The sequence below is a fragment of the Dioscorea cayenensis genome, chromosome 16, assembly GCF_009730915.1.
Source record: "Dioscorea cayenensis subsp. rotundata cultivar TDr96_F1 chromosome 16, TDr96_F1_v2_PseudoChromosome.rev07_lg8_w22 25.fasta, whole genome shotgun sequence".
Taxonomy (NCBI): Eukaryota; Viridiplantae; Streptophyta; class Magnoliopsida; order Dioscoreales; family Dioscoreaceae; genus Dioscorea; species Dioscorea cayenensis.
The window spans coordinates 164586-180570 of NC_052486.1; the positions used below are offsets into that span (position 1 = coordinate 164586).

The 15985-nt window shown below is 34.6% G+C and overlaps 3 protein-coding genes across 21 annotated transcripts; 2 read left to right on the forward strand and 1 right to left on the reverse strand.

Moving 5' to 3' along the window:
* The first annotated feature begins 1770 nt into the window (after nt 1-1770).
* LOC120279116 (putative disease resistance protein RGA1) lies at nt 1771-2898 on the forward strand. Its single transcript, XM_039285984.1, has one exon. It carries the CDS (start codon nt 1771-1773, stop codon nt 2896-2898), a length of 1128 nt encoding a protein of 375 aa, XP_039141918.1.
* A 264-nt stretch (nt 2899-3162) lies between these two features.
* Nucleotides 3163-9534, forward strand: LOC120278967 (putative disease resistance RPP13-like protein 1). 19 transcript variants are annotated; one of them, XM_039285752.1, is made up of 14 exons: nt 3163-4914; nt 5038-5115; nt 5231-5471; nt 5577-5788; nt 5879-5927; nt 6047-6083; nt 6177-6287; nt 6399-6497; nt 6635-6740; nt 6835-6898; nt 6978-7049; nt 7768-7846; nt 8412-8600; nt 9126-9534. In XM_039285752.1, the coding sequence occupies exons 1-2, from the start codon at nt 3192-3194 to the stop codon at nt 5046-5048; spliced, it is 1734 nt and encodes a 577-aa protein (XP_039141686.1). In that variant the 5' UTR covers nt 3163-3191; the 3' UTR covers nt 5049-5115; nt 5231-5471; nt 5577-5788; nt 5879-5927; nt 6047-6083; nt 6177-6287; nt 6399-6497; nt 6635-6740; nt 6835-6898; nt 6978-7049; nt 7768-7846; nt 8412-8600; nt 9126-9534. The 19 variants fall into 19 exon arrangements, with proteins under 19 accessions (XP_039141686.1, XP_039141685.1, XP_039141680.1 ...); XM_039285751.1 differs by having other exon boundaries at nt 5879-6083; XM_039285746.1 differs by having other exon boundaries at nt 6047-6287.
* A 361-nt stretch (nt 9535-9895) lies between these two features.
* Nucleotides 9896-13864, reverse strand: LOC120278789 (protein MICROTUBULE BINDING PROTEIN 2C-like). Its single transcript, XM_039285521.1, has 5 exons — nt 13625-13864; nt 13454-13528; nt 11219-11584; nt 10562-10777; nt 9896-10321 (listed from the first exon to the last, which is right to left on the reverse strand). Exons 1-5 carry the CDS (start codon nt 13790-13792, stop codon nt 10160-10162), a joined length of 987 nt encoding a protein of 328 aa, XP_039141455.1. The 5' UTR covers nt 13793-13864; the 3' UTR covers nt 9896-10159.
* Between the last annotated feature and the right edge of the window lie 2121 nt (nt 13865-15985).

The following is a 15985-nucleotide window of genomic DNA, read 5'->3' on the forward strand; positions in this document are numbered from 1 at the left end:
AAATTTGGAAAGCTTTAGCAATTTGATTCCAATCACTATTAACCGACAAAAGAAAAAGTTGAAATTATGAATGATGCATTAAAATCATAAACCAATCCAAAGGTTCTGAAAATTCCAATAAAAACTATAGAAAGGTTTAAAAAAAAAAACTACAAAGATAAAAACTATAAGAAGGTTTTAAAAAAAAAACTACAAAGATAAAACTATAAGCTAATCACAGGCTCCATGATTCGAGGAATAAGAATAAATCAAATTATAAGAATATTATAGAGCTACAATAATATTAAAAATGGTTACAATTACCCCAAACGGAATTTGATATGTTTTTCTAAAAAGTTTTATGAAAATTAATTTTTTTAAAAACAAATTTTTGGAATTAAAAATATAAAAAAAGGTTAATGACACTTCTTTTCCAGGGTGTGTTTGAATGTAAGGGATCAACTCTTGTGGCATACGCATGGGCATGTTTGGGCATGCATCAAAAGGCATGGGAAGGGAATGAAGGGGGAGTGCATGCCCCTCAAACCCTTCATGCTCATCCTCCTCATTTTAGGGAATTGAGCATGCCTTGATGAGTTAATAACCTTTTTACCTCTTATAATATTATATTTATTTAAATTTTAATATTTACATTGTATTTATATTGCATGACATATATTGTATTTATTTTTAAAATATTAGAACTATTTATATTTTAGTTATTTAAAAATAATTAAATTTGAACATTTATTTATTTTAAATAAAAATAATTAAATTGTATTCATCAATTAAAATGTATAAATTTAAAATTTTATTTAGAAAATGAATAACTCATTTAAAATTTTTTTATAAAAATTGGAGCTATTTAATAATAATTGTTTCTTTTACAAGATATATTATTTAATTACAATATTAAAGGGTACAAAAGTAATTTTATTAAAATTTTCTACTATTCTACTATCATATCAGTATCCCCAATTCCCTCAAAGCCCAAACATTCTTTTTGTTCACATTCTCAGATTCATCTCTTTCCTATTTATATTATCATCGTCCATCCCCATCCACATCATAAGTATTCTCGTTCCCGTCCAACGTAAGCGGAAGTCGAAGAGTGACGCGTCTTGCTTTACTCATAAAAATCATGATGTCAGGGATATTTTTGGCGAATGGAAAGCAGACACATCGCATGATATTCTTTGTTGATAAATATATACTTTTTAATTTTATATTTATGATTTTAACTAGCTATAAATTTAAATTGTATTTAAAACATATTTTTTACAATTTTTCTTTTTAACTCACTAAGTTTTAAACGTAAAGAGTCTGCAAGAATCTGAACAAAGTATTAGAAACTCAGTAAAAAGTTAAATATCTTTTAGTTAATTAGTATATTTTTTTATCTTACATAAAAAAAACAAAAGACTTGAAATGCATGGCTGGTATTCCAAGCAAAACACAACCCAAAAATAAAAAAACGTGTCATTTAGATCAACCTCAGTTAATTACACATAATTATATTTATTTATATATGTAATAAATTTTTTTAAGAAAACTAAACAAAATTAAAAAAAATATTTAAATTTAAATAAACCCCACGTCCTATCCTATCGTTGTCCTGACAACCCAAGCAATAAGTGGTGAGTCCCACGCCCACCGATATTATTGATCAACTTCAGTGTTACTACACTCACAATCTCTCTCTAATAATATATGCATATGCATAGTCAGTCAGTCATTCATTCCACCCATCAATATCTTTGTTGTTGTGAGACTTTGTTGTGAGGTAATACAATGGTGATGATAGTGGATGCTTTTGCAGGAAAGCTGGTGGAGAGACTGTCTAATGTCATTGAAGAGAAGGCCATCATGGTGTTAGGAGTCAAGGATGAGCTCCAAAGACTCCGGCGGAGGATGGAGAGGATCGCACGTGTGCTCAAGGATGCCGAGAAGAGGAAGATCCAAGACGAGACTGTCAAAGGATGGGTCAATGAGCTGAAAGATTTGATGTATGATGCTGATGACATCATTGATCTTTGCATGATACAGGGTACTGGGCTTTTGCAAGATGTTGATCACCATTCTCAGCTGGCTGAGTCAAGTGCTACTGCCTCAACAAGGGTACGCTGCTGTAACTTTACTCTGTTCTCTTGTGCGCGTAGTGTGCCATTTCGCTCTGAGATTGCTGCTAAAGTTAAAAGTCTGAATGATAAGCTAGAAGAGATATCTGAGGACAAGGATAAGTTTAATTTCATAACTTCTTCTAACTCAAGTGATGCATATGCTATAAATGAAGCTTCTTATCGGCAAAGTTCCTCCTTACCTGAACCTGATATTGTGGGTTGGGATATCAAAGATGCTACTAATAGTCTTGTTGAATTATTGGTCTCTCAACCTGAACAGAAATGCCGCCTTTTTGCCATTGTTGGTATGGGGGGTATAGGCAAAACAACACTCGCACAACAGATATATAATGATCCAAAAATAAATGATGCTTTTGTGTTACGTTCATGGATTTGGGTTTCAAAATCTTTCACATCAAAGGCTGATTTGCTAAAAGAAATCATAAGAAATATTGGGGGTAAATATGGAGAGTGCACAACAATCTCAGAGTTACAAAATATACTTTGTGATTTCCTACGTGAAAAGAGCTTATTTCTAGTTTTAGATGATGTTTGGGATGAGAACATATGGGTTGATTTAATTAAAAATGCAATAGAAAGAAGAACAACAAAATGCAGGGTTTTGATCACCACAAGAGATAGAAACACTGCTGCAAAAGTGGGGGCAACACATATCCATCATGTTAACAAACTGCCTTCGGATGTTGGTTGGGGAATTGCTATGCAAAAAAAGTTTTTCATAAACAATAATACACAAGATATGCAGAGACTGAAGGATATCGGGATGAAAAATTGTTGAAAAAAATGTGACGGTCTTCCGGTTGCAATAAAAGCCATTGCAGGTGTTCTCGTAACAAAAGACCAAAATAAAAGAGAATGGGAGAATGTGCTTAGCGATGCTTGGACTATTACAGGGACTTCGGAAAGAGCTCAAGGAGCACTATACTTGAGTTATGAAGCCTTACCTTGACTCTTAAACATTGTTTCCTCTATTGTGCTCTTTTACCCCGTGGTAGTGAATTTTTATTTCAGAAGATCTTGTTTGTCATTGGATTGCGAGAAGGTTATATTGAAGCAAAGGGAAATGCATCAATGGAGGATGTTGCAAAAAGCTATTACATGGAATTAATTTGTAGGAGTTTCTTACAACCTGACCCTGAGTATGTGGATATGTCGAGATGCACAATTCATGATTTGTTGCGAGCACTAGCTGAGTTTTTTGCAGGTGATGAAAGTTTTTCAGGCGATCCACAAGAAGTACAAAGCACCGAATTAATGAAAAAACTACGCCGTTTGACAATTACAAGTAATAGGGAAAGTGTGAGCATTCCACATCTTGATTGCCTAAGAAGCTTGCGGTTATGGACTCCTCCAAGTTTGAACACACAAGTGGTTGGCAACTTAAAGCATTTGCGTTTATTATTTCTCAATGGAGACAAAATTGAGAATATTCCAGACAGTATTGGGGGTTTAGTGCACTTGAGGTTTTTGGATTTGGAGCATACATGCATTCATAACCTACCAGATTCTCTGGGAAATCTCATTAATTTGCAATTCTTGTTGCTTAATGATTGCAAGTCTTTGCATATCCTTCCAAAAAGCATAACTAAGCTATACAATTTGAGGTGGCTTCGGCTAGAAGACACACCTTTGAATTATGTGCCCAAAGGAATAGGCAAGTTGGAACACCTTCATCATGTGGAAGGATTGATCATCGGAGACAGTGGTGATGATGGAGAGGAGGGATGCAACTTAGAAGAGCTACAGATGCTTGAAAAACTCAGTTGCCTTTCTATAAGAAACTTGGAGAAATCAAGCATCAAAAGTTCTTCAGTACTACTGTCAAGCAAGACTCACCTCAGAGAACTACGGCTTCGTTGCACACCTAATTACACTGATGGGCATATTCAACAGCAAGAGATGGACAAGATCGTGCAAGTCTTTGATGACCTATGCCCCCCGCCATGCCTTGAAAAGCTAGGGATTCAAGACTTTTTTGGTGGTCGATATCCAAACTGGATGTCGTCATCCACTTCCATTACTACTGCTCTTCAAGAGTTGATTTATTTGCAATTAATTAATTGCTCAAATTGCCCTCATCTTCCCCAGCTTGGCCAACTTCCACAGCTCAAGTATTTGAGGATAGATGGAGCAACTGCAGTTGTATCAATTGGCCCTGAATTTCTCGGTAATTATAATGGAGAACCTACAGAAATTGCCTTCCCTAAGCTTGAAACCCTATTATTCGAGAACATGAGTAATTGGGAGGAATGGTCATTGATCCTCAGTGGAGAAGAAGAAGAAGACAACGAGCCTGAATCTAGCAAGCCATTAATGTTCTTCCCCCATCTCAAAAGCATTTTTATTCTTAAATGCCCAAAGCTAAAAGCTCTTCCAAGTGGCTTAAATCGAGCTAACATCCCACGATTGTTCATTAGAAAAGCTCACAGCCTTTCAAGGGTCTCCCATCTCCCTACCTTGAAAGAACTGGAAGTCACTGATTGCCCAATGCTGGAGTGTGTGGAGAAGCTTGAGTCTCTGCAAAGCTTGAAGGTGATTGATTATGAAGAGGACAATGCTAGTCTCCCTCAGTGGCTCATCTCTTTCCTCCAACAACGTCAAGAAAAGCCTCATGAGGATGATCTATTCATGTTGCATTTGGAGTGCAGTGTCCAAGCACTAAAGGGGTGTTTGAAAGGGCGTCCACACTGGTTGTTCATCCAGCAAGTACCACGCTTCATAGGCTATGCAAAGAATCAAAGCATGTATTTGAAGTACACCAAACAACCATATTACTATGAAACCAACATCGATGGTATGTTTATTCATTTTATTTCTCATGATATCTCTGTTAGTGCTTGAATAACTTATAAGTGCCTAATTGTTTATCAGAATTGTAATAATTTTATGTTTAATTGGTTGTGGTTTATATATGCAGATGAGGATTAGGAGGATGAATCCTTTATTTGAATTAGATTACCACTGAAAAATGACATCCGAACACCCATTACTTCTGGTATGTCTTCAATTTGTTTTGAATTATGGACATCACTGGCTAGCTAGCTGGTTCTATTAATTTATCTTTAGAATGAATTGTGAGATGTATTTGTTTGTTGTATTGGTTTCCACAGGCAAATCAATATGTGACTTGATCATGACTCAAGTGTATGATAATAATTTGATGGTTTCAAGTTATACAGAGAGGCCTGACATTCTCTTGTGGGGGGTGGATTCTTTCCTTCTTCATGTTTTCTTTAATTTTCAATGTGAGTTGAGCTTGAATCCACATCTCCTTGACTGTGAATTGTGATATGCATGGTTCTGTTACTACTCTGATGAAGCTCTCTGGAGGGGGAGTGTTCTTGTTTCTTTGTAAGTGCTGTAATAATTTATTCTTATTTTCATGTTTACCAAATAATAGATCTATATGTTTATCAACTGTTAATTACATTATAATTCCAATTTGATCTTGAACAGAGTATATGGATGGATTTAATTATATGATCTTCAATTATGCATACTTGCAAGAAATCGTGCGATTTATCAATCTCTCAGCTACAATTCAATCTGATGAGGAGGATTCGTAGGAGAATTTTATGCATGACTGGTGGCTTGATTATGTAGATAAGAGAGCTAGAATGAAATTTGCTTCAACTTGTTAAATGAGATGTGGACATGTATAATGGCAGGTATATATCTAATTTATATGACTCATTACATCTCTACTATAAGCTAGTTACTCATTTCTTTGGTATCTTGATATGCATGTATTTGCGAAGAACTCCATTGCATTGTTTCAGGGTCACAGTGCCCAAGCATTGGTGCCATGTATGTATGCCTTGTGTATTCAATCTGTTTTGAATTATTTATTTACATATTTTATGATTAGGAATTAAGCTCATCATTTGTGGAGTTCTATTTTATTTACCCTGCATTGGTTTTCTCAGGTGGAATGGTGGATAAACATATTTTTATGGCAAATATGTGAGACTTTATTAGGACTCAACTGCATGACATGCAGTTTCAGAGTACAAATTACTTGGGTTCTTCTGAGTTGAGTCAGTTATATGCATGCAGATATTTAAATCTAGGATGCGCAATAGAACTTCAGAAAACACTATGGAGCATGGCTTGTGTGTATGCTATTCTAATGATGCTCTCTGAAGGGGAAGTACAGGTTGTTTCTTTGTGAGTAATGTCAGAGAGCCCAATCATTAATTGCCATTTTTTGTTCATATGTTCTGAAAATATATAAATCAGCCGCTAATCATAATAAAACTTCTATTGGATATTGAACAGAATACTAGTGGTGGATATTTATTATGCATGGAAGGGCTCAGGTGATCCCTTGACTACAATTCAATATGATGAAGTTAGTTTCGACATGTATAACAACTGGTATGCATATATCTATAGATATATGACTCATTTTTCAACTCTAGCAATATGATTATAAATTAAGCTCTACACTATAAACTTGTTACTTATACCTTTATAATTGTGAGATGCATGTGTTTGTTTTCATGGTTTTACAGGAATAGAGTCTGATAAACATAATTTTTATGGCAAATTGTGACTTGAGGACCCAACTGCACGATGGTTTGAGCTTACAAATCACTTAGTTTCAACTTTCAACTTGAGGTGATGGTTTTTAAATTTTGTATGACTGGAGATGAAACTTTCGTTATTTCTGTAGTTGAATTGATTTCCTTGATTTGCTTATTTTTCTGCACAGTTAATGTCACTTGGTTTCAACTTTGATGAAGCTTTGGGTGGGAGTGCTGTGTTTTTTTCATTAAGTAATGTGATGATGCAACCTTTGCTCTCTTTATTTGACAATTTCTTATTTTGTATGATATGTATATCTTTTGGTGACAGCTGCATAGGGGGACTGAAGCTTGAATTTCAATTAGAGCACCAAAGGAATGAGACGTGGACAAGCATGACTTGGTATATGCATATATGACTCACTGCATCTTTAATTAATCTTTCATGTTTTCAATATGTTTTGCATTTTAATTGATCTATTTCATGATTTGGACTTAAGCTCATCACTTGGTGTAGTTCTATTTACAGAATTGTGATATGTGTATGTGTTTGCTGTATAAATATTTGACTTTAGTATCAAGTCATATCCAAGTTGGGGGATGGTTTTCATTTTACTGATTTCTTTAATTTGCAGCATGAGCTTTGGAGATTGATAGAATAGCATATCAAATTCTTTAACAGTTGATTTCCTTATATACTTATTTTTCTGGTAATATAGAGGATGCTCTGTTTTTCCAATTTGAAACTTTGAATAATCAAATCATCCATATTTGGTAATTGTTCTACTCATCGAGTGTTACAGCTAGACTTGAAGATGAAATTTCCATGCATTTGTTTTTCCCAAACTCATATGCTTTATATTCAGACATCAAAGAACTAAACTTTTTTTCACATTTGCAGTTATTGTGGGAAGGGCTAGGACTTGGAGGGTAAAGTGTTGAAATTGGCACAGGTTGTGAAAAGCATTAATCATCAGATAAAACCTTGTCTGTTAGATTCTGAACCTTTTTAACATGAACGAAATTATATATAATTAATACTTATGATGAGAATGTAATGAACTTATTCTAAGCTTCCTGTTTTTTGAGGTTACAGCAACTTATCTGGGTTTAATATGCAGGAACAATGATAATAAAAAGGTTCTTCTTGGACTTGGAGGTGGCCACTATGTACCTAGTCACATGGATATTAATTATTCTGTAAGTAACACTGATTTGCTACATTCTGTAATTATGTATATTTGTTTCTAATCTTATAAATTCCACAGTTGAAGTCATTAAATGTTACAAGAAAATTAAATACTATGTTATTGTGCTATTATAGTTTATTCCACTATTTCTTTTACCAAGGATGTAGTATAGTTTGTGTTGCCAAAACGAAGAAGTCATGATACCTAATTAAATGGCATGAATCCCTTTTGGTGTAGGACTAGGAAGTAGGAAGTGATACCAAATGGTCATTAAGTTTTATGGTAGATGATATAATGTGTCAACATTTAGATTTGCTGGCGAATTTAGGATTCAGAATTTCAAGAGAAGGCTTGTTGCGTATGTATGTCCGTAATATTATTTTCTTCACGCGATTAGAATGAAGATATCAAAATTCCTTTTATTTTTCCTTGAATTTTTCTTGATTAAATCACAACCTAAATCTGTGTGATCTACCACTATGACTTTCACATTGCCTATCAAGAAAGGGAGAGTATACATGATATTTTATGATAGATAGTGTTCTCACTCCTTTTTCAATTGGAAACAAATACAGGAAGGACGGTGCATGAGTCGGGCACTTACTATCTGGGTATTCATTGCAGATGGATGACCCGAACCAAAAGAAAGAACAGAATAAAGAGGAAGGAGTTGGCGGAACATGGAAACATGCAATCAAAGTTTCTTATGAGGCTACTCAGCAAGCTTTTCCAGGGGGAGTAATTTTGGCACATCTAGATCACAAGTATGTTTGTCTCTCCTCCATGAAATCTTTAATTTCATTAGAGTTGTTGGTGATACATTTGAATTTAAGAGGAAGACCTCTTAAAAGTTTCTTTGGTGAGCATTATTATATTCACCAATTTATAAAAGTGATCTACTAATAGAGCTAAGAGAAACTAGTTGTTGCAAAACCAAGCACATAAGTTTTTGTATTCATAGTTGCTTACTGCACTGATGTGGGTGGGATTATCAGTTACTCTTTTACACACAGTACATAATCCCAATTCAACTCAAAAAGTTTTGGACTTTGACCGATACTAACTTAATTGATGTGGGACTATTTGTTACTCTAATATGAACTACTAAAAAATGAGAAAAAAAGTGTTATGCCATAAATGACATTTTCTTCTCTATTCAATTGGTATAAAAGAGGTAGAAACCATGTTTCTCTTGTTTCAATTATGAAAGATAAGTCTTTTGCGGTCATTTCTCGGCATGCTTGATAATGGAACTAATTAATTCAGTGATTGTTTCTGTGTTTGTGCAGGAGTTTTAAAAGTTGGCAAAAGAATGCCATCACAAGTTTTTTAGCAGAGCAAAATATACAAGTCGGGAAGCCTTCCGACTTCTTTTAACATGAGCGCATTCCTTCTCTCGTCTGAATTACTATAGCTTCTGCTATTATTTTCATTCATGAAAGTCTATTCATGAATTAAGATATATGTTCGATTAAACTATCGGTTTATACAGAGTAAATGTATCCTGGAAGAAATTTAACAGCATTTGGTTGAATTTTTTGAAGAAGAAAAGGTGACTAAATTGAAGCTCTGTTATAACCAAAGGATTGGGGGATTGCTATGGCAGGAACTTTCTGTGAATTGTGACATGAAAACACTTGTAAGAAGATTAATGCACTAAATAAACACAAAAGCATCATTACTCTTGGCTATTTACCAGATCAGAATACTTTCACTGGACACAATTACATTGCAAAGTGCAAGGTGTAATCAATCGAGTTTGATCCGAGTAGCAAGCTGCTTGAGCTCAAGCTCAGTTGGAAACTCGCTCCTTGATACTCGATTTGAACTAGATTGATTTTTGTTTTTGTGACTTTGATACATAAATTGAGCTACTTGAGCTTGCTCGATTAAGCTCGATAAAGATTAAAAATAAACTCGATTTAATCAATGATTTTTTTATACTCGATCTCGAATTTAATTATATATATTAAACTAATATATAATATATACACACAGAAATACAATTACCCAATTAAACTCGCGAGCACTTAAAAGTCAAATAAAATATTCAAGCTCGACTCGATCATACACAAGTTGAGTTCGAGCTTTTTCCGAATCGAACTCAAATAGCTTGCGAGTGGTAGTGTATAATTTACACCTCTAGCAAAGCGCGCAACAAGAAAATGAATAGAGATAACCTCAAAAACACTAGATTCCTGTTAAAGCAAAATGATCAAATCCTGGAGCTAAGTCTTACAAGTCAAGTACTATTCAGTCTGAGTTAGTGAGATGCACTCTAATTCAAGGAATGTTACATATATATATATAAGCAGTGACACAATTAAAGTACAAAAGCTTGAAGCTTGATACGAGCCTCAGCTAAACTTATTAAGGATTCTTCGCCCGGGTCCTCCTTTGCAGCGGCAAGTGCCGCTGCGTAAGCCAATCTCGCCTCTTCCATCTGCTCAATTGTGTCCTCATCAAGATCAAGATCAAGATCATCCTGCTCAAGTTGAATAGTGATTACATCAGTAAGAAAGATGATATTGCTCATGATGCTATTTCCAGGAGTTCACAAGTTCAAAATAAGTATGTGACAACAAATCCATCTAAATTACAAAGAAGAATGATTATCCAGCATTAATATATTTCATTACACACTTCAATGATAGTTGTTCAGTTTACTTATCTCTGGTTGTATGAATGATAAGAAGCATGAGAATCTTTGAAAATTTGAGCATACCATGTGTGGAAGGCGATCGACTTGATGAAATGTGGTTATACCATCAGAATCTGCATCAGAGTCACATTTTGAAAGTTCTTCAAACAACTGCATATGCGCTCTGATTTCAAAATCCATACAATCCAGGTCTGCCTGGAGTTCTTCGACCTTCGCATTTGATGCCTTTGCTTCCAACTCTAATTTCTCCAGAGCAGCTTGCTTCTCTGCCAACTTAATCTGCAGTACAAACAGAAGACGTTACTTGTCAAAAGCCAGTCAGTAAACCTACACATTAACATAATGAAAATGCATAGCAAGTTGTACCATAAAATAGAACAGAGAATGCAGGAAAGGAAATATTTACAATGCTTTTGCAGGTCAATGCAGTTATAAAGGTTGAAAAACAACTAGATGAAAGATGAAAGTCGGAAATTATAAGCAGACTGAAATCCATAAAATTTACAAATCGGTGAAAATGAAGTCAAAGGAATGCAAACTAGAGAACTTTTGTGTAGGCATGCAAATGTTAATAACCTAGTCCATTGCAAGAAAGCACCATCAGAAAGTATTCATAAAAATTGAGTTTGCCTTCTCCAAATTAGCATGATCTTTCTTCACTTACACAACAAAGCAACCCTAACAGCATGTATGACTTACTAATCTGTTAAGATCATGTACCTGAGCATTAGATAACTGAGAATTGGAAGACTTAATCAATGAATCCTTTTCTGTAACCTGACGCTTTAATTCTTCAAGTTGCATACTGGCCGCCTTCATCTGGTTAAGGGAATCTTCTGCAGATTTTAAGGCTTGATCTTTCTCTAATATTTTCCTTTCCAGATCATCTAACTGTTCCCGCAACATAGTGACATCTTCCCTCTCTTTTTGCAGAACCTCCGCAACTGGCTGGTTTGACGAGAAAATTGTGAAATCATCAGCACCGCCATCTCCATCATTAGCAAGTTTTTTCAAGGCACTGCCAGCGAGGTCTGCTTTCCTTTTCGTATAAACACTTTGAGCTGTTTTTCTCCCCTTTGTGTCAACCTGCATTTTTTCATCTATTTGAATGCTCTAGGATAATAATAATCCATTAAGAATAGCTAAGAAAATGCAGCAATTGAATTTCTTTATGTGTTTCCCCTTTATCCCATTTCTGAGTACAACCTTTCCACTGCTAAAGAAATGGATTATAAGTACAAGTCTGTAGCCAAAATGAAGGATGATTTTTTTTAATTTAAGAGATTGAAAAATAGAACAAAAGAAAGAAGAAGGATAGTCATCGAAAGGAATAAACAAGGATCCTTATCAACCATTCTTCATTAAAATTAACAAAGTCTGTTGCTCATCACACCAGTCCACATGAAAGGAGTGACATATAAGTAATGTGACCTTTTAAGAGTGAACTGAACAACTAAGCAAAGCCTTATTAACAACTGCACCATGTTTGAACATTGAACAAGACCAGACAAAATCCAACCTCCTTGAATCTCCATGAAGTCGTATTTTGTACATTTGTTCTAGACAAATTTCAATTTTAATAAATTCTCCTTTTCTTTTCTTTTGTTTTACCAAAAGATCCAGCTATCCACACCTATTTCATTCTCCACCTACCAGTGGGGTTAGCAAGCCACAGCCCATTCAAGTCTTTTCCAGTAAATTGCTAAAGATCCATTTATAAAATTTTTCACATAAGTACCAGACGCTGTCTAAATGAGTGTATTTTTGCCCAGATTAGGAATAATAAGGAATATAGATTCTTGGTCCACAAGGAGGAGCAGACTTAATCCCCTTGGTGTCAGCACAACATCAACAACATTGCAGAGAAGAACCCAAAAGTTTGTTTTTAAATAAATGCAGTAGGATTGTTCAGAAGTGAGTGCGTATAATTTTGGTATTTGTCAAAATTTTCAAATAACCTCACAAAAGAATCAACAACAAAAATAACATTACATGAAAAGTACAAAGTTGAAAAATTTTCTAGTTATATAAGAAACAACAACAATGACAACAAGAAACAGATCCACCACCTCACTTCTATGGCAACCAACATAATATGAATAGAATTGTGATAACAAACCTGAAAATTTGTTTATAAAGGAATACATGACAAGTACAAAATAAAGAAATTCAACTCATAAAACAAACAACATTGGTGCCACTTAATTTCTCAAACTTAAACCTTCCGTCCCATCATATACGTCCACCTTAACCATTTCACGAAGTGTAAGAAAAGTAGTTTGAATTAAAAATTTCATGAATATTTAGCATCCCTTTTCCCATTTTGCCCATTTCTCTCTCCATTCACTAAAACTGTCCATTTAAGATGATCGTGGTTGAACAATGCATTTAAATAGATTATTAAGATTAAATTTGAAAATTAGTCATTAAAGTAGGTCCGTGAACAAATAAGTTGGGACATAGAAAGCTTCTAAACACAGTCACTTATAATGGGACGGAGAAGTACAAATCATCAACTTCACAGATAGTTCGATCAGTTCAATAGTAACTAAGTCCAATGAAAGCAAACCTATGCACAACCCACACATGAATTCCCAAAGTTCAGCAATAATTTCACATTTTGAACTGTACTAAGCAGGGATATCCAAAAAAATTATATGAACTCATATTTTCATTCCTTCACTTCTGATAACAAAAAATTAAAGATAAATTCTGAAAACAAGAAGATAAAATAACAAGAAGTCCCAGAACAGAATCAAATTCATATAAAACCAAAACTATTCCAGAATGGACATGAATTCTAAGAAGAAAAAAAAAACTTCAAATTAAACGCATGCGAATGAATCCAAGAGGAATATATGTCCAGTAATTTGAATTTTAAAAACAAAAACAAAAAGTGAACTTTTTACCAATTATCAAAAAAACAAAGTGAACTCATAAACAGAGCTGGTTCACCTTCGGAGGGTGTGAAGGAGCAGGAGTGTAGACCATGGAAGCCCGCCGTGTGAACGACGATGTTGATCTCCGACCCTAACCAAAAAAACCACTAGAAAATCAGATAAAGAAGACCTAAAAAATCGATTCATGGTGAATGCGTTGAAGAATTAGGAAAGAGAGGGAAGATACCATGAGGGATTCAACAAGAGGAACCATCTCGACGAGGTTCTTGAAAAGAACACGATCAACATCGGCCCCATTCCCAGGATTCTCCGAAGAAGACGAAGCAGGGAGAGAAGCCACCCCAGTCCCCGCCGGATCGGCGAGGCCTCGCCGGCGTTGAGACCTCTCCGGCATGGAATCCCAGGGTTTGAAAATTCGAAGGCGGATGAGGGGTAAAATGGGAAGAGAGGAAAACGAAGAGAAGCTAATCGCTTCGTTTGAAATTTAGAATGGCAGGCTTATATATGAATTTCAAAGAAAATAGCCTTAGTTTTTGAATTAATAACGGGAATGCCACTGTGCTCATTTGGAAATAGTACCCAAATTATTTAAGATTTTATAGATACACCCCTGTCAAAATTTGAAATTTTCTGTTAGTGCTTTTAAATAATTTTTTTTTTTAATTAATGTTTGTGATTTTAAAACCAAGACTTTCCATTAGATTTTATGTCAATTTTGGATGTCATCTGGTTGATTGGTTTTTGTTTTTTAATTATCTTTCGGCTAAACACTTAGAATGATAAGTTATTTAGGCAATACACTGGTAGGTGCAGGTCAAAATCTCACGTTCATGTTTTGTACATTATCATTCATGCATTGTTCATTGGTCCTCAATACTGAAGAACATTATTTATTTATTGTTTGTTGAGTTATATTGTAGGTCTTCTTTGAAAAAAGCTGTATTTTCTATTTTCAAAAGTAATATGGCAAAAGGATTTATCATTGTAAGTTATAATTCCTGATAAATAATTCTATGTGTATGTGATGAGTGTTTATCGTACCACATATTAGTCCTCCTACATAATTAATTCTTATGGGGTCATTAAACCATTATAACTGATGTATTTTTATATCATTATATTTTTTTGACAGTATTTGTCATTTTTATTAAAAAGAAATTATGACTTTTGGTGTTTAATTACATTAATCTGTTTTAACCGGGATAAAAATCATAATATGTTTATGATCATATCAAAGTTTCACAAATGCATGTATCCACAAAAGGTTTATATATTTTATATATATTTAAAATGGGTTGACCAAGGCTCACAACTTGAACTAGGCTAGACCGAACTCTTTGTAGAACCAAAATAAATTATTATCTCTTGCGCTTGTAAAGTTTAGGACCTGTTTGGATACCTCCAAATTCCTAAATTCCATAGGAATGGTGGTAATTTCCTATGTAATTTAATATTATATAGAAAAATAATATTAGTCTTTTTTTTCTGTCCTTTTGTACATGTGGGAAAAAAATATATAAATTAGATTAAAGCAAACTGGGTTTATTTCACTGATGACCATAAATATTTGTAACTTATATCGTTGTGGCCACAAATATTTTTTTTTGTAACTAGATAGCCACATAACTTTTCTCTGGTAGCACCCGTGGCCATAAAGGCATGTTTGGAGGTTATTTCCGGTGACTTGGCTGACGTGGAGGGGTTCCAAGTCAGCAAGTCACCCGAAATAGTCTCCAAATAGCCTTTATGGCCACTGGTGCTACGGAGAAAAGTTATGTGGCCATACAGTTACAAAAAAAATATTTTTTGCCACAACAATATAAGTTATAAACATTTTGTGGCCACCAGTGAAATGAAGCCAAAGCAAACTAATATACAAATAAACGGCAATAAAGAAACAAAATAAGAAACCAAAACCTTACCAACAATTAAACCATTCACTAGAAGTGGAACCTAGAAAACAAAAAAAAAAAAAAAGAATAACAACTACAACAAAAGTGCAGACAATAGCAACAATGACATAATAATAAAAACATAAAGAAACTATGATATTCAACTGCAATACCTCTTTTCTAGATCGTCCTCCTAGAATGATCTTGTTTTTAAATTTGTAAAGTTTAGTTCGACATCATGTATTGAGACTTGTGTTCTTGTTTATATATATTTTGGTGGGGTAAAAATCCTGGAAGGGTACCCAACTATGCCCATATTTCAAAATGGGTACCATTTTTCAATTTGTTTCTTTTTGGGTACCATAATATAATTTTCAGTTCACCGGGTGGGGTACCCATGCATTTCCAGTTAAAACTTATATACGTGGCAGCCGAAGAAATGAGTTGGCAGGGGTTTGGGCACGTCAGCTACTCACGTGGAGGAGGGACGTGGTATTTTTAAGCCACATCAGCCAGCTTATTCCACGTCAGCCCGGACCCTCGTCAACATCGCCCATCTTCGTCTTCTTCTCCTTCTTCACACTCTCTTCTCCTGGTTCGTCTGCACCTTCTTCTTCACTTCCTTCTTCTTCATCTCCAGTTAAGAACCCTAATCGAGAGGTTGCACATTCTATCAAACACCAGCAGCATAACCA

Excerpts from the sequence above, each read along its gene's own strand:
- LOC120279116 (XM_039285984.1), top strand. The coding sequence starts at position 1,771 with ATGGTGATGATAGTGGATGCTTTTGCAGGAAAGCTGGTGGAGAGACTG.
- LOC120278967 (XM_039285750.1), top strand. The coding sequence starts at position 3,192 with ATGGAGGATGTTGCAAAAAGCTATTACATGGAATTAATTTGTAGGAGT.
- LOC120278789 (XM_039285521.1), bottom strand. The coding sequence starts at position 13,792 with ATGCCGGAGAGGTCTCAACGCCGGCGAGGCCTCGCCGATCCGGCGGGG. Across the intron at positions 13,529-13,624 it reads CTCTTGTTGAATCCCTCATG|GGTCGGAGATCAACATCGTC; the intron begins GTATCTTCCCTC and ends TTTTTTGGTTAG. Across the intron at positions 10,322-10,561 it reads TCGATCGCCTTCCACACATG|GATGATCTTGATCTTGATCT; the intron begins GTATGCTCAAAT and ends CAACTTGAGCAG.